The following is a 27,635-nucleotide window of genomic DNA, read 5'->3' on the forward strand; positions in this document are numbered from 1 at the left end:
AGCGGATCAGAAATTGTTTAATGTGACATGTTCCCTTTAAAGGGAAGGTGTCTTTTTTTATTTTTGTATTAATAATGGTGATTATGGAATCAATTACTTTTAATACAAAATTAAATTCATTGTTTATTTAGTTTTTATTTAATTCTATTTTTACTGAAACACTGGAAGCTGCCATCTTGGAGTAACGACAGTTACTCACCTCAAATATGGCAACTCCCTGTGCATTGGGTCTGATAGGCGCCGTCCGATCCTATATTTAACACTGAGAGCTTCCTGCTGTGAGCTGCACTTTCCCCCAGCCAGAGCTGGGGTGAGTACCGGTGCCAGGCAGCGGTGACTGCACTGTAACCGATCGCAGGGTGCCGCCCCCCACCCCGTCGCTCACCCCCCCTCCCCTGTGTGTGCTCACCTTGGGCCTCTGCTCTTAGCAGCTCCTGTGCTCTGATCGCTGACAGGAGGAACAGACACTAGGCTGACAAGACAGGCTGCCGCGGGTGGAGGTCTGAGGTGAGTGCATGTGGCTGGGAGTGGTGATCGCGGCATCACATCTGTAGTGCAGTGCCGGGCCTAGGCTGCAGTTTGCCCTTCCTCGCCGCATGACATCTTGGACCTCCAATCCTGGTCAGCAGCACGGTATACAGTGGGGCACAAGATACAGTGTGGCATAGTATACAGTGGGGCACTATGCCAGCTATCCTTAATGACATTTTAGACATTAGGATCACACTGCGGTCACCAACAATATGGCTCTGCACTGTGATCCTAAACTTTATTCTCTCTTATCCTGTTGTAAAAACGCAGAACAGGTGGGGGAGGTGTGACATCACACACAGGAGGGCAGATTCCACCCACTTTTACTGCAGCTGTAATGTGAGCTAGTTCTACAGTAGGAATTCTGTAGGATTTCAGCAGCTGCTCCCCCTACTGTTTAAGAGTGGAAAATATCAAACTTTAAAAATTATTTTTTATATTTTGCTCAATTAAATTAGTTATTAATTTTTTTTTTGACACCTTCCCTTTAAAGCACATCATTTTTATTAAAAAGTACAGTACATCATTTTTATGAGTAATGTGAGTTGTGGGAATAAAGTTAGCAATCTCGAATTTGAACCGGCAGTAAATGAGAGAAGTTGTTGCAGACTCTGCTTTTGTTTCATGTAACAAAGAGTAACATTTGGATGAAATCTGAGTAGATTTACAAGACAGTTTTCCATTTCCAAATACCTTGAAATACCCTTCCTCCCAAGAATATCGAGATTGATGATTAAATCCTAAAACTGTTTTATTCAACTTCAATTTTTGAAAAGGGAAAAAAAAAGTGATAATGGATTTTAGATAGTTATAATTAAGCAACAGAAACAAAACAATCACAGCTCTGATGTTTAGAAGGAGATCATACATATATGAACTAACCAGACCAGTGGTACTGTATACTGCATATATGTCAGAAGCACTAAAGTCAAGAATGACATTTTCAGAATGGCATTGATAGTAAAATTACCATTCAGAGCGCTTAAAACACTTAATATATTCATCAGCACTGCTATGCAATAGATGCGAACAGTATAACGTAATGCACACCCTAACCCAATGAACGATGCATGAAAAATGCGTCTTATGTTTGTATTCAAAGTGTTAGTAATGGAGAAACACCACAAATTCTGTATACAATTACTGTATAGGGTTTTTTATCCCAAAGCCTCATTTGCAACACAACAGAGCAGTGATGCTGAGCAGGCGTTCTGTGGTGCAAGCCTTTTTGTTGTACTTACACTGTCCTGAATGTTGAAGGTCACTCTGGGACCAGCAGGGGAAGCCGCCTCCACACGTATCTCAGGGAGCTCTTCACCATCTAACCTTGAACTATATAATGTAAAAAAAAATTATCACAATCACGCCCCATTCATACATATTTGATATACAAATGAAAACTGGATGAATTTTGATTTCTCAGATTTTCATAATTTTTTTGAGTTTGTGCATCTATTTTTGCTATCAACATGTGATCCATTTTTCTTGACTGCAATAAAGAAAAATAAATGGGGGATGGGTTTCCAAGCTCCCGCTACCAGATACACATTAAGGCCTGTTTCACATATCATATATTTAAAGAAATCCCGGCACACTTGAAAAAATCCAACATGCGCGCACTTCCTTATTCTACTGTGCACGCGCAATATGCGCTCCACTATGCGTTTCACCATAGAGGAAATTGTTTACAAGGTCCCGCCCCTTCAGCTTTAAAACTTCACCGCGATCTTGCTCTCTCACACTTCACCGCTGATCACCCGTGGCACAGGTAATGTTATGTCCCTCCTCCATTTCTTTGTATCTATGGGTCTTTGTTTTCTTTGTTGTTAATCATCATCTTTTCGCCGATTGTCAACACCTCTATTCATTCTTGGTATTTGCTCTTCCTCCAGCCCTCTGCATAAGCGGTATCATACCCCTTCACTCATTGGAGTTCCCTATATCCCCTTTGTCTCCACATCGAGGTAATTTGATTACTTTATTTTTCTAAGTCAAAAGCCTATTAATTGGCTATTCTGGGTTGTAATCTATTACCCCATAGATTATTCTTGACACATGTGTTTCATCATATATATAAAGTGCCACATATGGGTACATATTTCATGATTTATTGCGGCTCTCATTTCTTATGTCTTTTTTTTGTTATCCCATCTATTAATGGGTTATTTTCTTGATATTTTCACAGAATGTTCATTGATGTCCTCCATATATGCAAAATCCTATTTTCTTCATATTAATAGGTATAATATACTGTTTCTCTTTGATTAATTTTTCACGTATACTGTAATGATGTTGCAATTATGGTACTTATATATATTTTTTTTATGTTTTTCCTTATATCCAGTTTTTTGATGAAGGCAAAATAGCCGAAACGTTAAATAAAAACACGAATAAATAAATATAAGTTTCATCATCACTCCTTGTTGGATTTTTTCAAGTGTGCCGGGATTTCTTTAAATATTTTGTCTCAATTTTCCCTGAGCACTCAGTGAGCCAGACTATCTTCTGGATGTTTCACATATCAGTGATTCTGGTACGTAGTAGTTGACCATTTTTATACGTACCAAAATCAATAGGTCTGCTAGCACATCAGTGATTTTTCACTGGCCGTGTCTCCATGCGGCGTACACGCGTGTCCATGATTTACGCACGGAGACATATCAGTTTTTTTCTGGCATCAGTATGGTGTGATCCATGAAACACGTACCAGAAAAACACGTAGATTGAAAATAAAAAGCTTTTTATACTCCCCTTCTCCAACGATGATGTCTCCGGCCACTGCTCTCTGCTGCTTCCAAGCTGGCTAATTATGGTCATGAATATGCATTTATGCACCGCACAGCCGACCCTGAAGTAGCTGCAGAGGGGAGACAGCATCCAGGAGGAGACTTCAGCACCACGGACAGCAGGAACAGGGACAGGTAAGTTTATCTTTATGTGCTATCAGGGATGACAGATCACAGATAGCACATGGAGAACCCATGTGTGCTGTAAATCACGGCACACGAAGGGACATATGCATTTTTCACACGTTAGTGAAAAAGAGTCTGTGTTTTTCACTGACGTGTGAAACAGGCCTAAGGGTGGCTTTACACGCTGCGATCTCGCCCCCATCGTTTGTGCAATACAGGCAAATTGCTGCCCGTGGCGCACAAAATCGCGCGGACCCGTCACACTACTTACCTGCCTAGCGACGTCGCTGTGACCGGCGAACCACCTCCTTTCTAAGGGGGCGGTTTGTTTGGAGTCACAGCGACGTCATTAAACGGCCGCCCAATCAAAACTGAGGGGCGGAGATGAGCGGGACGCAACATCCCGCCCACCTCCTTCCTGTCTCATTAGCGGCGGCCGCAGGTAAGGTGAGGTTCCTCGTTCCTGCGGTGTCACACGTAGCGATGTGTGCTGCCGCAGGAACGACGAACTACATCGTCCAAGCAGCAGCAACGATAATTGGGAAGAAGGGGTGATGTCACCGATGAGCGATTTTGAACGTTTTTGCGATGATTCAAAATCGCTCATAGGTGTCACACACAACGACATCGCTAATGCGGCCGGATGTGCGTCACAAATTCCGTGACCCCAACGAGATTGTTTTAGCGATCTCGTAGCGTGTAAAGCCAACTTAAGAAACAGACCACTAGAATGCAGCATGGATGTGCTTCAACGTATTTGTCTATAAATTATATTTTCAATCTCCTGAGAGAACTCTCTCCTTAGCTTTTACTTTTCACCCTATAAATAGGCAGACTGACTGATTTTAAGTTTGTAGACACGTTTCAATTCCAAATCAGGACACACCTTAATTTAAAATGTCTCTATTCTCTAACCTCTCAACTTATTCTCAATTTTTCCCAGAGCCAATGACTTGTGTGGGCGATTCTGATCGACACAGCAGTTTCTCTGTGTACTGATTCACTGGTCACAACAGACCAGTCAATAGAAAAAGCTGGCAGGACAGAAAGCAGGTCTGTAGCTCTGATGTGAAGAAGGGAATTTTGTTTACTTACCGTAAATTCCTTTTCTTCTAGCTCCAATTGGGAGACCCAGACAATTGGGTGTATAGCTTCTGCCTCCGGAGGCCACACAAAGTATTACACTTAAAAGTGTAAAGCCCCTCCCCTTCTGCCTATACACCCCCCGTGCATCACGGGCTCCTCAGTTTTGGTGCAAAAGCAAGAAGGAGTAAAAGTTATAAATTGGTTTAAAGTAAATTCAATCCGAAGGAATTTCGGAGAACTGAAACCATTCAACATGAACAACATGTGTACACAAAGAACAACAGCCCGAAGGGAACAGGGGCGGGTGCTGGGTCTCCCAATTGGAGCTAGAAGAAAAGGAATTTACGGTAAGTAAACAAAATTCCCTTCTTCTTTGTCGCTCCATTGGGAGACCCAGACAATTGGGACGTCCAAAAGCAGTCCCTGGGTGGGTAAAATAATACCTCGTAATAGAGCCGTACCACGGCCTTTTCCTACAGGTGGGCAACCGCCGCCTGAAGGACTTGCCTACCTAGGCTGGCATCCGCCGAAGCATAGGTATGCACCTGATAGTGTTTCGTGAAAGTGTGCAGGCTCAACCAGGTAGCCGCCTGACACACCTGCTGAGCCGTAGCCTGGTGCCGCAAAGCCCAGGACGCACTCACGGCTCTGGTAGAATGGGCTTTCAGCCCAGAGGGAACCGGAATCCCAGAAGATCGATAAGCTTCGAGAATTGGTTCCTTGATCCACCGAGCCAGGGTTGATTTCGAAGCCTGTGACCCTTTACGCTGGCCAGTGACAAGGACAAAGAGTGCATCCGAACGGCGCAGGGGCGCCGTACGAGAAATGTAGAGTCTGAGTGCTCTCACCAGATCTAACAAGTGCAGATCCTTTTCACACTGGTGAACTGGATGAGGACAAAAAGAGGGTAAGGAGATATCCTGATTGAGATGAAAGGGGGATACCACCTTAGGTAGAAATTCCGGAACCGGACGCAGAACCACCTTGTCCTGGTGAAACACCAGGAAAGGGGCTTTGCATGACAGCGCTGCTAGCTCAGACACTCTCCGAAGTGATGTGACTGCTACTAGGAAAACCACTTTCTGTGAAAGGCGTGAAAGAGAAATATCCTTCATTGGCTCGAAAGGTGGTTTCTGAAGAGCCATCAGTACCCTGTTCAGATCCCAGGGTTCTAACGGCCGCTTGTAAGGAGGGACTATGTGACAAACCCCCTGCAGGAACGTGCGTACCTGTGGAAGTCTGGCCAGGCGCTTCTGAAAAAACACAGAGAGCGCTGAGACTTGTCCCTTAAGAGAGCCGAGCGACAACCCTTTTCCCAATCCTGATTGAAGGAAGGAAAGAAAAGTGGGCAAGGCAAATGGCCAGGGAGAAAAACCCTGATCAGAGCACCAAGATAGGAATATCCTCCACGTCCTGTGGTAGATCTTGGCGGACGTTGGTTTCCTAGCCTGTCTCATAGTGGCAATGACCTCTTGAGATAACCCTGAAGACGCTAGGATCCAGGACTCAATGGCCACACAGTCAGGTTGAGGGCCGCAGAATTCAGATGGAAAAACGGCCCTTGAGACAGCAAGTCTGGTCGGTCTGGTTGTGGCCACGGTTGATCCACCGTGAGATGCCACAGATCTGGGTACCACGACCTCCTTGGCCAGTCTGGAGCGACGAGGATGGCGCGGCGACAGTCGGACCTGATCTTGCGTAACCATCTGGGCAACAGTGCCAGAGGAGGAAACACATAAGGGAGCTGAAACTGCGACCAATCCTGAACTAAGGCGTCTGCCGCCAGAGCTCTGTGATCTTGAGACCGTGCTATGAATGTTGGGACCTTGTTGTTGTGCCGTGACGCCATTAGGTCGACGTCCGGCATCCCCCAGCGGCAACAGATCTCCTGAAACACGTCCGGGTGAAGGGACCATTCCCCTGCGTCCATGCCCTGGCGACTGAGAAAGTCTGCTTCCCAGTTTTCTACGCCCGGGATGTGAACTGCGGATATGGTGGAGGCCGTGGCTTCCACCCACATAAGAATCCGCCGGACTTCCTGGAAGGCTTGCCGACTGCGTGTTCCCCCTTGGTGGTTGATGTATGCCACCGCTGTGGAGTTGTCCGACTGAATTCGGATTTGCTGGCCTTCCAGCCACGGCTGGAACGCCTTTAGGGCAAGATACACTGCCCTTATCTCCAGAACATTGATCTGAAGGGAGAACTCTGTCGGAGTCCAGGTTCCCTGAGCCCTGTGGTGGAGAAAAACCGCTCCCCACCCTGACAGGCTCGCGTCCGTCGTGACCACAGCCCATGATGGGGGAAGAAAGGATTTCCCCCCCGACAGAGAAGTGGGGAGAAGCCACCACTGAAGGGAAGCCTTGGCTGCCCGTGAAAGGGAGACTTTCCTGTCGAGGGACGTCGACTTCCTGTCCCATTTTCGGAGAATGTCCCATTGAAGAGGACGCAGATGAAGATGCGCAAAAGGAACTGCCTCCATTGCTGCTACCATCTTCCCTAGGAAGTGCATGAGGCGCCTCAGAGGGTGCGACTGGCCTTGAAGGAGAGATCGCACCCCTGTCTGTAGTGAACGCTGTTTGTCCAGCGGAAGCTTCACTATCGCTGGCAGAGTATGAAACTCCATGCCAAGATATGTCAGAGATTGGGCCGGTGTCAGATTTGACTTTGGAAAATTGATGATCCACCCGAAACTCTGGAGAGTCTCCAGAGCAATGTTCAGGCTGTGTTGGCATGCCACTTGAGTGGGTGCCTTGACAAGCAGATCGTCTAAGTAAGGGATCACCGAGTGTCCCTGAGAGTGTAGGACTGCTACCACTGCTGCCATGACCTTGGTGAAGACCCGTGGGGCTGTCGCCAGGCCGAAAGGTAGTGCCACGAACTGAAGATGTTCGTCTCCTATGGTGAAACGCAGGAAGCGCTGATGCTCTGGTGCAATCGGCACGTGGAGATAAGCATCCCTGATGTCGATTGATGCCAGGAAGTCTCCTTGGGACATTGAGGCGATGACGGAGCGGAGCGATTCCATCCGGAACCGCCTGGTTTTTACGTGTTTGTTGAGCAGTTTTAGGTCCAGAACAGGACGGAAGGATCCGTCCTTTTTCGGTACCACGAACAAGTTGGAGTAAAAACCGTGACCCTGTTGCTGAAGAGGCACAGGGATCACCACCCCTTCCGCCTTCAGAGTGCACACCGCCTGAAGAAGAGCATCGGCTCTCTCGGGGGGCGGGGATGTTCTGAAAAAACGAGTCGGAGGACGAGAGCTGAGCTCTATCCTGTAACCGTGGGATAGAATGTCTCTCACCCATCGGTCTTTTACCTGTGGCAGCCAGGCGTCGCAAAAGCGGGAAAGCCTGCCACCGACCGAGGATGCGGTGTGAGGAGGCCGAAAGTCATGAGGAGGCCGCCTTGGGAGCGGTTCCTCCGGCGGTCTTTTTAGGACGTGACTTAGACCGCCATGCATCGGAGTTCCTCTGATCCTTTTGAGGCCTTTTGGACGAGGAGAACTGAGACCTTCCCGCGGGCCGAAAGGACCGAAACCTCGATTGTACCTTCCGTGGTTGAGGTCTGTTTGGTTTGGACTGGGGTAAGGAAGAGTCCTTTCCCTTGGATTGTTTAATGATTTCATCCAATCGTTCACCAAACAGACGGTCGCCAGAAAATGGCAAACCGGTTAAGAACTTTTTGGAAGCAGAGTCTGCCTTCCATTCACGTAACCACATGGCCCTGCGGACTGCCACCGAATTGGCGGATGCTACCGCTGTACGGCTCGTAGAGTCCAGGACCGCATTAATGGCGTAGGACGCAAACGCCGACGCCTGAGAAGTTAGGGACACCACTTGCGGAGCAGATGTACGTGTGACTGCATTAATCTGCGCATGACAAGCTGAGATAGCTTGGAGTGCCCATACGGCTGCGAATGCTGGAGCAAAAGACGCGCCGATAGCTTCATAGATGGATTTCAACCAGAGCTCCATCTGTCTGTCAGTGGCATCTTTGAGTGAAGCCCCATCTTCCACTGCAACTATGGATCTAGCCGCCAGTCTGGAGACAGGAGGATCCACCTTAGGACACTGAGCCCAGCCCTTGACAACGTCAGGGGGGAAGGGATAACGTGTATCCTTAAGGCGCTTGGAAAAAGGCTTATCTGGACAAGCTCGGTGGTTCTGGACTGCCTCTCTGAAGTCAGAGTGATCCAGAAACATACTCAATGGACGCTTGGGAGACCTGAAACGGAATTTCTCCTGCTGAGAAGCTGACTCCTCAATTGTAGGAGCTGGTGGAGAAATATCCAACACCTGATTGATGGTTGCTATAAGGTCATCCACTATGGCGTCACCATCAGGTGTATCCAGGTTAAGCGCGGTCTCAGGATCAGAATCCTGATCTGCTACCTCCTCTTCATCATCCAGAGAGTCTTCCTGCTGAGACCCTGAACAGTGTGATGAAGTCGAGGGAATTTCCCAGCGACCCCGCTTAGGCGGCCTGGGACTGCGGTCCATGTCAGAGACCTCACCCTGGGACCCATGGGTCACCCCAGGAGCACTCTGCAGCTCCAATTGAGGGGGGCCTGGGGTCAAAGATTGAACAGTGCCCGGGGCCTGAGTCACCGGTCTGGACTGTAAGGCTTCTAGTATCCTAGCAGACCATTTATCCATAGTCTCAGACAGTTTGTCAGCAAACACTGCAAACTCCGTCCCTGTCACCTGGACAGTGGTAGCAGGTGGTTCCACCTGGGCCACCAGTAGCAGAGGCTCCAGCTGAGTAAGTGCCACAGGGGCCGAGCATTGCACACAATGAGGGTCCGTGGAACCTGCCGGTAGTATAGCCGCACATGAGGTACAGGTTGCAAAGTAAGCCTGTGCTTTGGCACCCTTGCTATTTGCAGACGACATGCTGTTGTCTCCTCTGAGTACAATCCAGGAGGGTATATAGCCAAAAATCAACAGTGCGACAGTACAGTGTAAATGTATAGCATATAAGCATATATATATATATGTACACTTCTGCACTCAGTGGGGCCAGCACCTCAGGTGCTGCTTACCGACCGCTCAAAGCGGTTGTGTGATCACCAGAATCCCTGCATGGGCCTCCCAGAGCCTGTTGACTCTCCTCTCCAGCGTTAGAAGTGCTGACAGGAATGGCTGCCGGCGTTCTGTGGAGAGGAGGGGGCCGTGGGCGTGCCCTAGAAAGTGCGGGAATCTGGAGCCCCAGTGTGCTGTATGAGGGGGGAGGAGGATACAAAGTATGCTCCAACCCTCAGCACTAACGTCCTGTGCAGCGTCCCGCCCTTCCCCTGACTGGCAGGCCTGGGGGCGGGAATATGCGATACTAGGCCGCAAAAGCCGGGGACTAAAGTAATAAGCGCGGCCGGCATATAAGCGCGGTCGGCGCGGTAGTCCCCGGCGCACAAACACACCCAGCGGTGCTGAAGTGTATATGGCCACCAGCGCTCCATGCGCGGTTCCCACGGGGACACAGAGTACCTCACAGCGCGGAAGTCCCCGGCGCACTAACACACCCAGCAGTGCTGCAGTGTGTGTGGCATCAGCGCTCTATGCGCGGTCCCCACGGGGACACAGAGTACCTCACAGTAGCAGGGCCTTGTCCCTGTCGATACTCGGCTCCTGTCAGCAGATTCCCCAGGGGCTGCGGAGGGACCACGGTCTCATGTGCCTGGAGACCGATTAGGATCCCACTTCACCCAGAGCCCATTAAGGGATGGGGAAGGAAAACAGCATGTGGGCTCCAGCCTCTGTACCCGCAATGGGTACCTCAACCTTAACAACACCGCCGACAAGAGTGGGGTGAGAAGGGAGCATGCTGGGGGCCCTGTTATGGGCCCTCTTTTCTAACATCCGACATAGTCAGCAGCTGCTGCTGACTAAGATGTGGAGCTATGCGTGGATGTCAGCCTCCTTCGCACAAAGCATAAAAACTGAGGAGCCCGTGATGCACGGGGGGTGTATAGGCAGAAGGGGAGGGGCTTTACACTTTTAAGTGTAATACTTTGTGTGGCCTCTGGAGGCAGAAGTTATACACCCAATTGTCTGGGTCTCCCAATGGAGCGACAAAGAAATCTTAATTTGTTTGGCCAGCATGGATCAAGGCTACAAAAAGTGTTTTCTCTCTGGAAGACCTGTCCTGTCCTGCATTATATATACAACTTATTAATTTGGAAGGTCGCTCTATAATGGATAACAACACTGATGATTGTGCTGCAGGGTAATTAAATATAGTGCTTTTTAGTGGGGTTTCCTCTCAGGGAACAGCTAATCACTGGGTAGTCTCAATATGGGGGACCCTTTTAACAAATAATGCAGAAGGACGGGGGCACTTATTGTATTGATACACAGAGTCATTATATACTCTGATGGACGTCATTTTTGGCCGTATCTGCCTGTCTGAGGTGGGCACCAAGACGTCATTGATTGCGTCTTGAAGCCGGCTTCAAATATGTGGGAACGGCAGAAAACGATTTAACATTCTGTTTGCATTGTTACAGTTAATGGGCCTATCAACACAAATGTCTGAGAACTGTTTTCCAGAGCTTTAGACATAAGCCCCAAGAGAGACATTGACATGAAAGTAAATACAATATGAAGAAAGCCTAAAGTGCAGAACCACTATACGCTTATTTCCTCTGGCTTTCACCCCAAACATGGTTACTCTTAATAGAACTTCATAATATTCAGAAATGTTAGAGTAGGGAGGAGATACAGGATATTATTTTTTTTGGTCTTCGCTGCTCTCGGAATAGGGGACTATCAGTTATACTTTTTTACTTGAAAGATAAAAATGTGTGAGATGTTATTAATAAAAATATATCTTAGCAGAATTAATGGGTTTTCTATAAAAAATAAGATTGCAATATTTAATATACTACCTTGCTCTGTCTGTTCTTTTTAGAGGTGGTCTTCCAGATGCAGTGATGCTCTTGGAACGATTATAGCTCGGTTTATATCCAAGGCCCCACTTATCTTTTAATGATGCTGCCTGTAAATCATAAAAAAAGAGAACATTTATTACATTTTGAACACTTTTGTGTATTGCAAATATATTGACCATTTGTAGTTACTCACCCTCATACTGGATCTCCGCAGCTTCTTCCGAACATCTCTACGGATGTCATTAACTGCCACAGACTCAAGTTGCTGATACCGCTGAATCTCCTGGTTTATGGTTCCTTCACTTGCTCCAAGTTTCCTTAAAGAAAATGACAGCTACTTAACAAATGCCCTTTACCTAGAATAGATATAATACTAACCCCTTCATGACCAGATTTATGTACTTTTGTTTTATTCCTCCCCCTCTTCTAAGAGCCATAATTTTTTTTTACTTTTCTGTCAATATAGCCAAAGAAGGGGTTGATTTTTAGAGGATAAGTTGGCACCATTCATCTTATCTTATAATGAGGCATGAATTTGTGAAAAAGAAAACACAATTCTGCCTTTGGTTTTTGGGTTTAATTTTTATGTTGTTCATTGTGTGGTAAAAATTAACTGGCAACATGATTCGTCCCAGCAGTACAATTGTATTGGTTAAAAAAAAATTCAGAACTCATTTAAAAATAATAATTCTTCATTTTTTTTCTATATATTATTTACTCCTATTTGGTGGCTTGACCCTGCTGGTATCGATGGATCACTAATTCTATACTCAATATTGAAGTATATAGAAGAAATGATGATTTCCAATGAAGTCCAGCCTATTGCTGGGCTTCATGTGTGTACTGAAGACCACCGACTGCCATGGTAACTCTAAAGCCTGCTTTACACGTTACAATTTATTGTGCGATGGCATCTGCAATCGCACCCGCCCCCATCGTTTGTGCGGCACGGGCAATTTCTTGCCCGTATCGCACAATGCTGTAACCCCCCGTCACACGTACTTACCTTCCAAACGACCTCGCTGTGGGCAGTGAACATCCACTTCCTGAAGGGGGAGGGATGTTCGGCGTCACAGCGACGTCACACAGCGGCCGGCCAATAGAAGCGGAGGGGCGGAGATGAGCGGGACGTAAACATCCCACCCACCTCCGTCCTTCCACATTGGCGGTGGCCGCAGGTAAGCTGCAGTTCATCGTTCCCGTGGTGTCACACGGAGCGATGTGTGCTGCCTCGGGAACAATGAACAACAGGACATTCGATTTTTAGAAAATGAGCGACGTGTCAATGATGAACGAGAAGGTGAGTATTTTTGCTCGTTCATAGCTGTCACACGCTACGATATCACTAACGATGCCGGATGTGCGTTACTTACGACGTGACCCCGCCGACATCTCATTAGATACAGTGCCTACAAGTAGTATTCAACCCCCAGCAGATTTAGCAGGTTTACACATTTGGAATTAACTTGGCATTGTGACATTTGGACTGTAGATCAGCCTGGAAGTGTGAAATGCACTGCAGCAAAAAAGAATGTTATTCTTTTTTTATTTTTTTTTTTAAATTGTGAAAAGTTTATTCAGAGGGTCATTTATTATTCAACCCCTCAAACCACAAGAATTCTGTTTGGTTCCCCTAAAGTATTAAGAAGTATTTCAGGCACAAAGAACAATGAGCTTCACATGTTTGGATTAATTATCTCTTTTTCCAGCCTTTTCTGACTAATTAAGACCCTCCCCAAACTTGTGCACAGCACTCATACTTGGTCAACATGGGAAAGACAAAGGAGCATTCCAAGGCCATCAGACCCAAGATCGTGGAGGGTCACAAGGCTGGCTAGGGGTACAAAACCCTTTCCAAGGAGTTGGGCCTACCTATCTCCACTGTTGGGAGCATCATCCGGAAGTGGAAGGCTTATGGAACTACTGTTAGCCTTCCACGGCCTGGACAGCCTTTGAAAGTTTCCACCCGTGCCGAGGCCAGGCTTGTCCGAAGAGTCAAGGCTAACCCAAGGACAACAAGGAAGGAGCTTCGGGAAGATCTCATGGCAGTGGGGACATTGGTTTCAGTCAATACCATAAGTAACGTACTCCACCGCAATGGTCTCCGTTCCAGACGAGCCCGTAAGGTACCTTTACTTTCAAAGCGTCATGTCAAGGCTCGTCTACAGTTTGCTCATGATCACTTGGAGGACTCTGAGACAGACTGGTTCAAGGTTCTCTGGTCTGATGAGACCAAGATCGAGATCTTTGGTGCCAACCACACACGTGACGTATGGAGACTGGATGGCACTGCATACGACCCCAAGAATACTATCCCTACAGTCAAGCATGGTGGTGGCAGCATCATGCTGTGGGGCTGTTTCTCAGCCAAGGGGCCTGGCCATCTGGTCCGCATCCATGGGAAGATGGATAGCACGGCCAACCTGGAGATTTTGGCCAAGAACCTCCGCTCCTCCATCAAGGATCTTAAGATGGGTCGTCATTTCATCTTCCAACAAGACAACGACCCAAAGCACACAGCCAAGAAAACCAAGGCCTAGTTCAAGAGGGAAAAAATCAAGGTGTTGCAGTGGCCTAGTCAGTCTCCTGACCTTAACCCAATTGAAAACTTGTGGAAGGAGCTCAAGATTAAAGTCCACATGAGACACCCAAAGAACCTAGATAACTTGGAGAAGATCTGCATGGAGGAGTGGGCCAAGATAACTCCAAAGACCTGTGGCGGCCTGATCAGGTCTTATAAAAGACGATTATTAGCTGTAATTGCAAACAAGGGTTATTCCACAAAATATTAAACCTAGGGGTTGAATAATAATTGACCCACACTTTTATGTTGAAAATTTATTAAAATTTAACTGAGCAACATAACTTGTTGGTTTGTAAGATTTATGCATCTGTTAATAAATCCTGCTCTTGTTTGAAGTTTGCAGGCTCTAACTTATTTGCATCTTATCAAACCTGCTAAATCTGCAGGGGGTTGAACACTACTTGTAGGCACTGTATATCGTAGCATATAGAGCCCGCTTTAGACACCCCACTGCACTTATATGCCACTTGACATTTAAGAGATTGATAGCAGCATTTAAGTGGGTAATACAGCAGAGATTGGACGTACCGGGGGTTAGGATGATGCATAGCCTGGGAAATGCTGTGCTACTGCATAGGGATGTAGTGGGACACAAAGAACATAGCGTTTCATTGTAAATTAAAGGTACAATGCATGATATATCTTATTCAATACAGCAAAATAGAATACAAAATGGCCTACTAAACTTTTCCTTTCTGGGGAAAAAAAAAAGATACTAATGTATCAGTGTGATGGAAGTTTTCGAGTAAATGATGCCCTTTAAGTGCTCTTGACATGTATAATAGACGTTTCTTCCAAGATACCTCAAGTAATGATTCATACAGAGATTTGGATAGGCATAATATAGCATTATAGTTTCAAAATGAAAAACATATTGAAGAATCAAAAAGATAGATATAGCTAAAAAATAATACTGTGTTGAAATTTACATGTCCATTTTTACACATTGTCTCAATTATGGATCTATTCTTTGAAGACACTAAATAAAAAACATGTGATATGGAACAACAGAGGGCCTTGTATGCCAAAGGGTTAGAAAAGATCCTTCACTGTCCACTCACTTGAGATCATCAATAACTTTGGCTTGTTCATTCAGCTCCCGTATATCAACTAGTCGCTTCACAAACTTCTGTCCTCGTGAGCTCTGAGATCCAGCCTGCCCGGGACGCCTGTAGTCTGTGGTCTCCTAAAATAATACATCACGTTACATTCTGATTTGGCCACAAAATAAGACTGACTGATTAAAACCAATAACCATGTAAATTAGGCATGCAGTAATCATGGATTAAGAGCCAATTTAATCCCTTTTGACACATTCACCAGTGATCCGTTTGGTTGATTTGATTACGGTTGGATCATTTTTACATACATTTGCCCATGAATGAGACCTGCTTGCGTTCGTATGTAATCTGGCAGAACCGGAGTCAGAGATTTCTGAACCAGACAGATAATCTGCAGGGACTGAGTAACGTTGTCGTTTGGGTTTCAGGCCAAGTAGGTGATTTACAAGTCGCTGACCAAAGGTAAGTTTGAGGCTTTCTCCATTTACACAAACTGCTTCTGGGCTCTAAACAGCAAACAGCGCGGTTAGTTCTAGATGAGACTCTAAATCCTACAGAACAAATGTGTTACATTTTTGACGATGTCACATTCATCTTACATCTATCTAAACAAAGCTTAAAATGTGGACAGAGAAGACGACATTACCTACAGTAACTTTTATCCTAATTATTACCTGCCCAAGCAAAGTAATGACCGGTAGTAAAGAATGTCAGCTGCCTGCACACTACAGGAGGGGACGGCGTGGCTTTAAGGACCTACACTATGGAAATGTTCTCTGTCTGCTTTAGTGTTGGTAAGATCCCAATAGTGGTTTTCACTAATGCCAGGAGAGCAGCCTGGTTGTAGAGAAAAGTGCAGCATGCTCTATAAATTGCACAGGACTATGCCACATTACTAAGTCACAGAATCCACGGCACTCACCCACTGAAAAGCCTGCAATTCTTTACCATAGTGCTTCTTACATTGGAGACGTTCAGTGGACAGGACTATACTTAGTGGATTTATTGCACAGAAGTATTATAATAAAGGACAGCCACACATATAAATGGGGAGTACCATAGATCCCAACATTACTGTTAGGCCCCTTTCACATTGCGTTTTTCTCTACGTCCACAGGTCCCGTCGGGGCATCCGTCCGGACCGCCCCTCCCCCACTCTGCAAAGCGTGCTCCGGTTGCATGCGCCCGACAGCGCCATTCACTGTTATGGAGCACACTGCGTTAGCGTGTGCTCTGTTTTGTGCCATTTTTTGCACATATACGTTTCTGCAGACGGACACCCGAACGTACTCCTCTACGTTCGGGTGTCCGTCTGCAGAAACGTATGTGCGCAAAAAATGGCACAAAACAGAACACACGCTAACGCAGTGCGCTCCATAACAGTGAATGGCCCTGTCGGGCGCATGCGTCTGGAGCACGCTTTGCAGAGTGGGGGAGGGCGGTCCGGACGGATGCCCTGACGGGACCTGTGGACGTAGGGAAAAACGCAATGTGAAAGGAGCCTTAGCCCTCTGGATACATCTATTCTCCAGGGATTGAGCCATATTAAATCTAATATAGGAGAGTTGTCAAGAACAAGTTAAGTTAGTGCACATAATACTATTCTGATGAAGAGAACTGGTGCCAGTGTGAACAGTGTGAAACTAAAAGAGGTATATTGCAATTATTTCCTCTCTAAAGGCTGGAATCAGATGATGAATAAAGGTTAAAAATCCCTGACACAAATAATGCAAAGATTGGAACTGCTTTGCTTGCTTCCAATCTAGAAAGATAAAAAACATTAACACTTATAGGTACACAGTAAGTGGCATGTGGAACCGATCAATGACTGCATACTGGGCACAAAAATAAATGCAGATAGTACTTACTGCATGTACGGTGGGAGACATAGTATCAACGTCATCTTCGTCTGACAGGTCAGCTATATTCACAGAGTTCAGGTCTGCAATGTCATCCACGTCTTCTTCTCCGGTCAGTGTGGTTAGAGTATTGCCAAGGGCATTAAGCCTTTTACCAATATTTGGGTCCATGTGCACATCAATGCCACACATCTTCCATAAAACATTCAATGTCCATGTGCCGGCGCTGCTGCTTTCTGCAGAACAGAAAGAAATATCAGCTATGTATACACTTAAAAAAAAAATCACAGGGCCAAAAGTTGTTTTATGTTTTTTTTAATGCTGCCATATGGCTACAGAGATATGGGTTTTTTTATTTTGCCCTCATTTTTATGGTCTTAACCAAGAGGACAGTGCTCACAATTTAATTATGAAGGGCAGCCTAAACATATGCCGGTAGAGAATTCGGATAGCTGGGAAAGACCATAAAAACTGGTATATTTGGCACACTAAACAAAAAGGCCCATAGTCATTATATGGTGGCTTTATAAAAAAAAACAAAAAACTAAAAAAAAAAACCAAAACCATAAAACCAAAACAAAAAGGTAATATTTGAGGGAACAGTAGGAATAAAATTAAGAGAAAAACCTAGCTTCTTTGTACTGGTGACAGGTCCTCTTTACGGTGATCATAGGCTTCAGACAGCCATTTCTCCAAAATACTCACCCCATGTAAGTTAGGCCCAGCTGTGCTCAGAGAGGAGAATAAGCTGTTTCTCCAGTGAGAACAAAATGATAGAGCATGCTATAGTATACAGCTTTTTTTTCTTTTACACTGAAGCCTATGAGTGATGGATGTCACTATATTGTGTCCCTCAGTGGAATATGTCAGGTGCTTTTCATGATATAAGCAGCAAACAGACACCATTAAAGGAAACCTGTCACCGTTTTTTTCGGCATATAAGCTGCGGCCACCACCAGTGGGCTCTTATATACAGCATTCTAAGATGCTGTATTTAAGAGCCAAGGCCGCTGTGTAGAACATAAAAAACACTTTATAATACTCACCTAACAGTCGTGCTGCACTGGAGTTGGGCCATATGGGCGTCTCCGTTGGCCGGTATCGGTGCCTCCTCTTTTGGCCATCTTCATCCTTCTTCTGAAGCCTGGGTGCATGACGCGTCCTACGTCATACACTCTCGCCGGTCCCAGTGTGCCTGCGCAGGACCTCAATGTTGGCGAGTGTGGATGACGTGGACACATCATGCACCCCGGCTACAGAAGAAAGAGGACAAAGATGGCCGAAAGAGGCGGCGCCGGCACCGTATAACGGAGATGCCCATGTGGCACAACTCCACTACAGCGCAACCGTCAGTTGAGTATCAAAGTGTTTATGTTCTACACAGCAACCTGGGCTCTTATATACAGCATGTTAGAATGCTGTATATAGGAGAACAGTGGTGGTGGCCGCAGCTTATATGCTGAAAAACCGGTGACAGGTTCCCTTTAATGTGACCTGAATAGGACATGGGCACCTTCAGATTTGACCATATGTGACGCAACATTTGGTATTTTGACTGTATTTGTGATATTGGCTATCCTTTAAACCCCCATGTTACTTCCTAAACCATAAATGTAAAGTTTGTGTAAACTGCAGAGATTTGGAAATCTATTGTATTTGAGAGATAACAAGTACTGCAGACATTTGTTTAGCTGTCCTGAGAAAAACATGACATGTTCTAAAATTAAGCAAATATCCCCTTCAGAGAGAAAGGGGACTACAACTCTAGCGCTACTTATTGTGTGTAGCAAAAGACAATATCGACCCTTTAAAGGGAAGCTGTCACCAGGTTTTTGCTACCTCATCTGAGAACAGCATAACATAGGGGCAGATACCCCAATTCCAGCGAAGTGTCACTTACTGAGCTGTTTGCTGTCATTTTGATAAAATCAATGTTTTCTCTACTGCAGATCTAGCAGTTATACAGAGCTCATGCATATGCTGGACTACCTGGTAGGAGGACAAGTAGTGATTAAAGCTGGGTTTACACGCTGCAACATCGCAAAGGACATCGCTGTAACGTCACCGGTTTGGTGACGCAATAGCGATCTCCATAAGTCTCTGCTAAGTCTCTGGTGAGCGTTCAACCCGGCAAACCTGGCCAACAACTTACCAGCGATCCGGACCTGCAGAGCGACCTAGCTGGTTGTTGGGGACGTTGATAAGCAGCCTTTTGAAAGGGAAGTTGCTAACAAAGTCGCTGAAAAGGATTCACACACTGAAACTTCATGCTGCACAGCTGGAAACAAAGGACCTAGGAATGGTCCTGAACGACGTGTAGTGATCAGCAACTTCCAGCAACTTCACAGCAGGGGCCAGGTCGCTGATAGGATTCACACACTGCAACATCGCAAACAACATCGCTATTGCGTCACAAAACCGGTGACGTTACAGCGATGTCGTTTGAGATGTTGCAGTGTGTAAACCCAGCTTAACAGTGATTTTATCAAAACTACACTAAGCAGCCCAGTAAGTGACACACCGCTGGGATTAGGATCTCTGCCCCTACAATATGCTGCTCTCAGATTAGGTGGCAAAAGCCTGGTGACAGATTCCCTTTAAGGTGCCTTGCCACATGAAGCCAAACCAGATACTCCATTTTCAAAGGGCATTTGCTCCTCATTAGTGCAAAGCAGGAGGCCTAATTTGGCTAGGTAAGAGGCTTCTGACATGAAACGTACCTAGATATACAAAGCAATGAGCAAGGGTAGAAAAAGCTTGGTTGAAAGCCTTCTAAACTGCTCGCTTATTACACTTGCCAGAAGAGTCACACAATGCGTTTCCAGTAGCAGAACTGAGTAGTCACCATTGCTGGATACCGAGGATCTACTTCTATTTAAAATACCACAGTCTTATATTAGCTATAGAAAAAAAATCTCCGCTGAACAAACTATGCAGGTTAAGGCTGCTTTCACACATCCGGGTTTTGCAGTGCGGCACAATCCGGTTCAAAAACCTATGCAATGGATGCGGCGAAAAAAACGGATCCGTTGCATACGTTTTTCCATGCAGCCCGTCCGTTTTTTGACGGATGTGGCTTGAGTATATGGACTAGTGGCAACACGGGGGTGTAAAGAAGAGCAGACATTTCCTCTCGCTTGTCAGTGAGGTCTTTTGCTACATCTGTCTTTTTCCTGTTTTAAGAAGTTAATCATTTTTCGTTTCTAAATATTTGTAAGACATTAATAGGATGTATGTGTCTAAAAATAGATGATCCTTGTGGAAATTTTAGATTCCTTTTTTGAGTGTAAGTGTTATAAATCAATATGTATGAAACAAGGTCAAATAGGAGGATTTGAGCCATTAAGTGACCAAAATAAAATATTAAAACGCTGGTCTCTAAATAAGTTTATTGTCATATTTAATGTATATAATAAATGGATGCTTCAAATTGACAGCACACACTGGCATCCATCAAAATGATTAAAAAAAACATCAATATTTAACACACGTTTTTACTGGATACTGCGGTTTGGAACAATGATATAAGATAATGATATAGGTTGACTGGCCTATCCCAAACAATGGCGTCTAACCTAAAAAAATGATACCTATCTGCTTCCATAGAATGGATTCCTATGATGACAATTGCCATTGTCTGATGCACCCGTTTTATAGAATGAGGAGAGTAAAGCCTAATGGTTAGAGCAGATGGACTATCCTCCTACCTGCAGAAGCCTGTCCGGTGGTCCTTGAGCACACCTCATAAGTTCCATCAGGAACCACACCTAAGGAGGAATTCACAAAAACATTACATTTCTCACACAAAGCTGTACATTTTGTTCAAAAAGAAGCATTTACTAGAGTTGCCTTAATTTGTGGTGAAATGTGTAAGTGGTGAAATGTGTAAGAATTTAGTTTTCTTGGTCTACATTCAATTATCTTCTAAAATAGGTAACTTATGTTAGTGTTTTAAGCAGCTCTTACTAATTTACAGACACAGAATAGGTAAAGTAAAGTTAAAGGGGTTATCTGGTGTTGTGTCACTGATGACATATCCTTAGGATGGGTCATCATTACCAGATTGGCCTGACACTAGGCACCCTCACTATTCAGTTCCTGTATCAGGTGGATGTAAACCGTGAACGAAGCCGGAACAGCACAGCTCCATTTACCAGTGGCCATTGCTGAAAACTGCAAAAGAAACGGAACTGAACTGGAGCCGACGGCAATGACCCCGACATAATAAATATACAGTAGCTGTGCTATTCCAGCTTTATTCACAGTTTGCAACCAGCCACTGCTGGATCTGATTGTGCCGGGTATCAGTCCCCTACCAATCTGATATCTATACAGTGGACAGGTCAAAAATATCACAAAAATTGGACAGTAAATGGGTTTCTCTTTCAGGCAATTTCTATTTGTAACAAAGGCTCCTTGGAAATACATGAATCACCCAGAGGCCGCTTGCTTTACCCCCAGTGATGAGCTGTTATCTGTGGTGGCATGAAATATTCAATTACTCTAAAAAGAAAATGAATCATAACGGACTGTCCAATCCAATTAACCAGTTGGCTGTGTGAAACTCTGTTCGCACAAATGTGTTTTGTGGTCCTTACTGCGTGAACTGGCAATGGGTTTTCTGATCTAAACCAAAAAAGTAATCATACTACATAAAGTTTCCCACATTACACCCACAAACTTAAATGTATTATATTGGGATTTTATGTGATATACCAACACAAAGTAGCGGGTATTTGTGAAGTGTAAAAAAGAGAATTTTGTTACTTACCGTAAATTCTTTTTCTTATTTCTTATAGCTCCGTATTGGGAGACCCAGACCATGGGTGTTTAGGTTCTGCCTCTGGAGGACACACAAAGTACTACACTTAAAAGTGTAGCTCCTCCCTCTGAGCTTATACACCCCCTGGTAGCCAGTCCTAGCCAGTTTAGTGCAAAAGCTGAAGGAGAATAGCCACCCACAAGTAGAACCGAGTAAGAACCGGAACAACCGGAGACTCTGTCCACGACAACAGCCGGTGAGAACACACGGAACAAGAAAATTGCCAACAGGCAACAGGGAGGGAGCTGGGTCTCCCAATACGGAACTATAAGAAAAAGAATTTACGGTAAGTAACACAATTCTCTTTTTCTTTATCGTTCCTTTGGGAGACCCAGACCATGGGACGTTCCAAAGCTGTCCCTGGGTGGGAATAAACAGAAAAAACTAAGAAGTAGGCGGAGCCTAACTTCACAAGTGGGCGACAGCCGCCTGAAGGATGCGTCTGCCCAAGCTCGCATCTGCCGAAGCATGAGCATGCACTTGGTAGTGCTTCCAGAAGGTATGCAGGCTAGTGGCAGCCTGACAGACCTGTTGAGCCGTAGCCTGGTGCCTAAAAGCCCAAGAGGCACCGACAGCTCTGGTCGAGTGTGCTTTGATCCCCGGCGGGGGAGGCACCTGAGTACTCTGGTAAACATCCGAAATGGTCGATTTAATCCAACGGGCCAAGGTCGGCTTAGAAGCAGAGAGACCCTTGCGCCGCCCTGTGGTTAGCACAAAAAGAGAGGTGCACCACCTAAGCGCAGCGGTGCGAGACACATAAATCCGGAGAGCACGCACCAGATCTAGAGTATGCAGCGCTTTCTCAAAGCGATGAACAGGGGCCGGACAGAAGGAAGGCAAGGAAATATCCTGGTTAAGGTGGAAGGGGGAGACCACCTTAGGAAGAAAGTCCGGGGTCGGACGGAGAACTACCTTGTCTTGGTGAAAAACCAAAAAAGGTGACTCCGAGGAGAGCGCAGCCAAATCAGAGACTCTCCTGAGAGAAGTTATGGCAACTAGAAAGGCCACCTTTTGAGAAAGACGATACAAAGAAACCTCCCTAAGGGGCTCGAAAAAGGGTTTCTGCAATACCGTGAGGACCACGTTAAGGTCCCAGGGATCCAAGGGCCGCCGATAAGGCGGAATGATGTGAGACGCACCTTGCATGAAGATGCGGACCTGAGCCAGCCGGGCGAGACGCCGCTGGAACAGCACTGATAGAGCGGAGACTTGTCCCTTGAGAGAGTTGAGGGACAGTCCTAGCTGCAGACCGGACTGTAGAAAAGACAGAAGGGTCGGCAACGAGAATGGCCAAGGAGAATGGCTGGAAGAGCGACACCAGGACAGGAAAATTTTCCAAGTCCTGAGATAAATCTTGACGGAGGAAGACTTACGGGCCCGAGTCATAGTGGAGATGACTTCAGGAGGAATACCAGAAGCCGTCAAAATCCAGGACTCAAAAGCCACGCCGTCAAATTGAGTGCCACAGAATTCGGGCGGAAAAACGGACCTTGCGAGAGCAGGTCTGGACGGTCCGGAAGATGCCACGGCATCTCCACGGACAGTTGGAGCAGGTCCAGATACCAAGCTCGCCTGGGCCAGTCCGGTGCAATGAGGATGACTCGATGGCCCTCCATTCTGATCTTGCGCAGGACTCTGGGCAAGAGAGCTAGAGGGGGAAACACGTAGGACAGACAAAACAGGGACCAGTCTTGAACCAGAGCGTCCGCGGCAAAGGCCTGAGGATCGTGGGAGCGAGCCACGTAAACCGGAACCTTGTTGTTGTGACGGGATGCCATTAGGTCCACGTCCAGAGTGCCCCACTTGCGGCAGATTGACTGAAACACTGCCGGGTGCAGGGACCACTCGCCACCGTCCACGGATTGACGGCTGAGATAATCGCCTCCCAGTTTTCTACGCCAGGGATGTGGACTGGGGATATGGTGGACTTGGAGTCCTCCGCCCATTGAAGAATGCGTTGGACCTCCACCATTGCCAGGCGGCTGTGTGTCCCGCCTTGGTGATTGATGTAGGCAACCGCTGTCGCGTTGTCTGACTGGACTCGAATGTGCCTGCATGCCAACAGGTGGTGAAAGGCTAGGAGAGCTAGAAGCACAGCTCTGGTTTCCAGCACATTGATTGAAAGGGCTGACTCGGACGGAGTCCAAGTGCCCTGTGCTCTGTGGTGGAGATGTACCGCTCCCCAGCCGGATAGGCTGGCATCCGTGGTGAGAATCAACCAGGGCGGAGTCAGGAAGGAGCGCCCTTGGGACAGAGAGAGGGGTCGAAGCCACCACTGAAGAGAGCTCCTGGTCCGTGGCGACAGAGCCACTAACCTCTGTAAGGAGGAAGGCCGCTTGTCCCAACAGCGGAGAATGTCCAGCTGCAGAGGACGCAGATGGAACTGGGCAAAGGGAACCGCCTCCATGGAGGCCACCATTTGACCCAGCACCTGCATCAGGCGCCTGAGGGAATAACGGCGGGGCCTCAGGAGAGAGCACACCGCTAGCCGGAGAGACTGCTGTTTGATTAAGGGCAACTTCACAAGTGCCGGCAAAGTCTCGAACTGCATCCCTAGGTACGTGAGACTCTGGGTCGGAGTTAGAGTGGATTTGGGAAGATTGACAATCCACCCGAATTGGGCTAGGGTGGCGAGAGTGAGCGAAACACTCCGCTGACAGTCTGCGCTGGATGTACCCTTGACCAGAAGGTCGTCCAGATAAGGAAGCACTGCTAACCCCTGGAGGTGCAGGACCGCAATCACTGCCGCCATGACCTTGGTGAATACCCGAGGGGCCGTGGCTAACCCGAAGGGGAGAGCCACGAATTGGAAATGATCCTCTCCTATCGCAAAACGTAACCAACGCTGATGTGACACTGCGATTGGCACATGTAGATAGGCATCTCTGATGTCGATGGACGCCAGGAACTCCCCTTGGGTCATAGAGGCAATGACTGATCGCAGAGACTCCATGCAAAAATGCCGCACCCGGACATGCTTGTTGAGAAGCTTGAGATCCAGGATGGGCCGGAAGGTACCGTCCTTTTTTGGAACTAGGAAGAGATTTGAGTAAAAACCTCTGAACCGTTCCTGAGCGGGAACTGGGACAATCACTCCGTTTGCCTACAAGGATGCCACGGCCTGCGAGAAAGCGGCGGCCTTGGAGCAGGGGGGAGTTGAGAGAAAAAATCTGTTTGGAGGGCTGGAAGAGAATTCTATCCTGTAGCCGTGAGATATGATGTCTCTCACCCACTGATCGGAGACTTGCTTTAACCAAGCGTCGCCAAAGTGGGAGAGCCTGCCACCGACTAAGGACGTGTCTGGAGCGGGCCGAGAGTCATGAGGAAGCTGCCTTAGTGGCAGAACCTCCTGCGGTCTTCTGCGGACGCGCTTTTGGGCGCCAGTTGGATTTCTGATCCTTGGCTGAGTTAGCGGACGAGGCGGAAGGCTTAGAGGATGACCAGTTGGAGGAACGAAAGGAACGAAACCTCGATTGATTCCTACCCTGGGCGGGTTTCCTGGTCTTGGTTTGAGGCATGGAAGTACTCTTTCCGCCAGTAGCTTCTTTAATGATTTCATCCAGCTGTTCACCAAACAGCCGTGAACCAGCAAAAGGGAGCCCAGCAAGAAACTTCTTGGAAGAAGCATCTGCCTTCCACTCTCGAAGCCACAAAATCCTGCGGATAACAAGAGATATAGCTGAAGCCACCGCACTGCGGTGAGCAGCCTCTAGCATGGCAGACATGGCATAAGATGAAAAAGCTGAAGCCTGAGCAGTTAAGGTAACCATCTCAGGCATAGATTCCTTGGTGAGGGAATGCATCTCCTCTAGAGAAGCAGAGATGGCTTTGAGAGCCCACACTGCTGCAAAAGTCGGGGAAAACGCGGCCCCCGCAGCTTCATACACAGATTTGGCCAGAAGGTCAATCTGACGGTCAGTGGAATCCTTAAGTGAGCTGCCGTCAGCCACCGACACAACGGTCCGGGCTGATAGCCTAGACACCGGAGGGTCTACCTTTGGGGAGTGAGACCACTCCTTGACCACCTCAGGTGGAAATGGAAACCGGTCATCAGAACCACGCTTTGGAAAGAGTTTGTCAGGGCAGGCCCTGGGTTTGGTCACAGCGGTCTGAAAACTGGAGTGGTTAAAGAACACACTCTTCACTCTCTTAGGCGAGGTAAACTGATGTTTTTCTGCCAAAGAGAGTTGCTCCTCTGACACTGGCGGATTGAGATCCAGTACAGAATTAATAGAAGCAATCAAATCACTAAGATCTGAGTCACCCTCAGAGAAATCGATGGGATACATAGCCTCCGAGCCCCCAGTGAGGGCATCCTCCTCATCTTGAGAGTCAGCTCTTGAGGCAGAGCCGTGGGGTGGGGAGGGGGAGGAAACCCTGCGCCTTCTCTTAGAAGGACGTGGTCTGGGATCAGATGATGAATCCTCTGTGAGCTCCGATGGACGGAGGTCAGAGGATAGGAGTCCTCTGTCAAGAGTATTAGAGGCACCCTGTGAGGGAGGCTGATGCATATTCATCAAAGTCCTGGACAAAAGTCCCATGGACTCAGCAAATGACTGGGATATGAACCTAGAAAAGAACTCTACCCAGGCCGGGGGTTCAGTCACAGGTGCAGCAGCAGCCTGAGAGACCACTGGGGGTGAGACTCCAGGCTGTGGCACTGCCAAGTTAGAGCAACCATCACAGTGTGGATAAATGCTCGGCTCAGGCAGCAGGAGCTTACATGCAGTGCATGCAGAATAAAGCTTTGGAGCCTTGCTCCTTGTGTGAGACATGCTGCTGGAGTGGGGGCTTTGCAGAGAATGAACCCCAGGGAGAATATACAGAGGTACACAACCGGAGACCGGCTGTGGCTTACCAGACCGCTGAGCGCGGTGTTGTGTGCCCTCCAGATCCCGAAGCCCGGTCCCCCAGTGCGCAGCACCTCAGCAGAGACGCAGAATGCAGGATGTCCCAGAGCAGAGTGAACTCTGCCTGAGAAATGGCCGCCGGAGCGAAAAGAGGGGGCGGGACTAGGGACGTTCCTATAAAAGAGCGGGAACTGGAGGGCTATAGAGACCTGCAGGGAAGGAGGGACGCCCCAGCAGTGGGGAGTGTCCCTCCCCTGTGTAGAACGGCCGCCGGGAGGAGCCGAACCTGTCCCTTTGCATGAGTGACATGCGAGGGCAGGAAAATGAAACTAGGCCTCCGGCGAAGCCGGGGCCTAAATTTAAGCGGCGAGGCCGACAAGCAGGCACCATCGGCGCGGTTCTCAGGCAAAAGCTAGCGAACCCGCCGGAAAAGTTAAAACAATCACATACAGCATACTCTCCCCTTACAATAAAGAACCGGGACCCCCAACATAAACGTCTCAGGTACTTAGCTGCTGAGACGCAGGGCCATGTCCCTGGGGATGAGTGCTCCGATCCAACAGAATCCTCAAGGGGCTGTGGATGGAGACCGGACTCCTGCCAGGCATGGAGACCGTGCTGGCTCCCACTTCAAGCCAGAGCCCAGAAGGGATGGTGAAGGAGCGCAGCATGTAAGGCTGCAGCCTTGTAAATCAACCTTAACAACACCGCCGACACAGTGGGGTGAGAAGGGACATGCCGGGAGTCCAGACATGGACCCGCTTTTCATCAAACTCTTTCCAAAAGTCAAACAAATCAGATGAGAATGCATGTGTGGATGTATGCCTCCTGACACAAAGCAATAAACTGGCTAGGACTGGCTACCAGGGGGTGTATAAGCTCAGAGGGAGGAGCTACACTTTTAAGTGTAGTACTTTGTGTGTCCTCCGGAGGCAGAAGCTAAACACCCATGGTCTGGGTCTCCCAAAGGAACGATAAAGAAATAAATGATACATGGTTTTCTAATTATTTTAAAAAAATAAATCTGAAATTTGTGAAGTGCAT

At 47.2% G+C, this 27,635-nt stretch overlaps 1 protein-coding gene across 12 annotated transcripts in view; it reads right to left on the bottom strand.

The window, feature by feature from the left end:
* Positions 1–27,635, bottom strand: part of BLTP1 (bridge-like lipid transfer protein family member 1) — a 392,853-nt gene that overhangs the window by 74,113 nt on the left and 291,105 nt on the right. For 7 of the 12 annotated variants that reach the window (XM_075348975.1, XM_075349025.1, XM_075348994.1 and 4 more), the window contains 8 exons: positions 20,627–20,686; positions 16,929–17,155; positions 15,369–15,566; positions 15,061–15,185; positions 11,609–11,732; positions 11,413–11,522; positions 1,773–1,863; positions 1,225–1,290 (listed from right to left, as the gene is read on the bottom strand). In XM_075348975.1, coding sequence (XP_075205090.1) covers positions 1,225–1,290; positions 1,773–1,863; positions 11,413–11,522; positions 11,609–11,732; positions 15,061–15,185; positions 15,369–15,566; positions 16,929–17,155; positions 20,627–20,686 — 1,001 coding nt within the window. The remainder of the gene's footprint in view (positions 1–1,224; positions 1,291–1,772; positions 1,864–11,412; positions 11,523–11,608; positions 11,733–15,060; positions 15,186–15,368; positions 15,567–16,928; positions 17,156–20,626; positions 20,687–27,635) is intronic. The other 5 variants (XM_075349043.1, XM_075349003.1, XM_075349061.1 and 2 more) reach the window with 3 other exon arrangements.

The sequence above is a fragment of the Anomaloglossus baeobatrachus genome, chromosome 1 (genome assembly GCF_048569485.1).
Source record: "Anomaloglossus baeobatrachus isolate aAnoBae1 chromosome 1, aAnoBae1.hap1, whole genome shotgun sequence".
Classification (NCBI taxonomy): Eukaryota; Metazoa; Chordata; class Amphibia; order Anura; family Aromobatidae; genus Anomaloglossus; species Anomaloglossus baeobatrachus.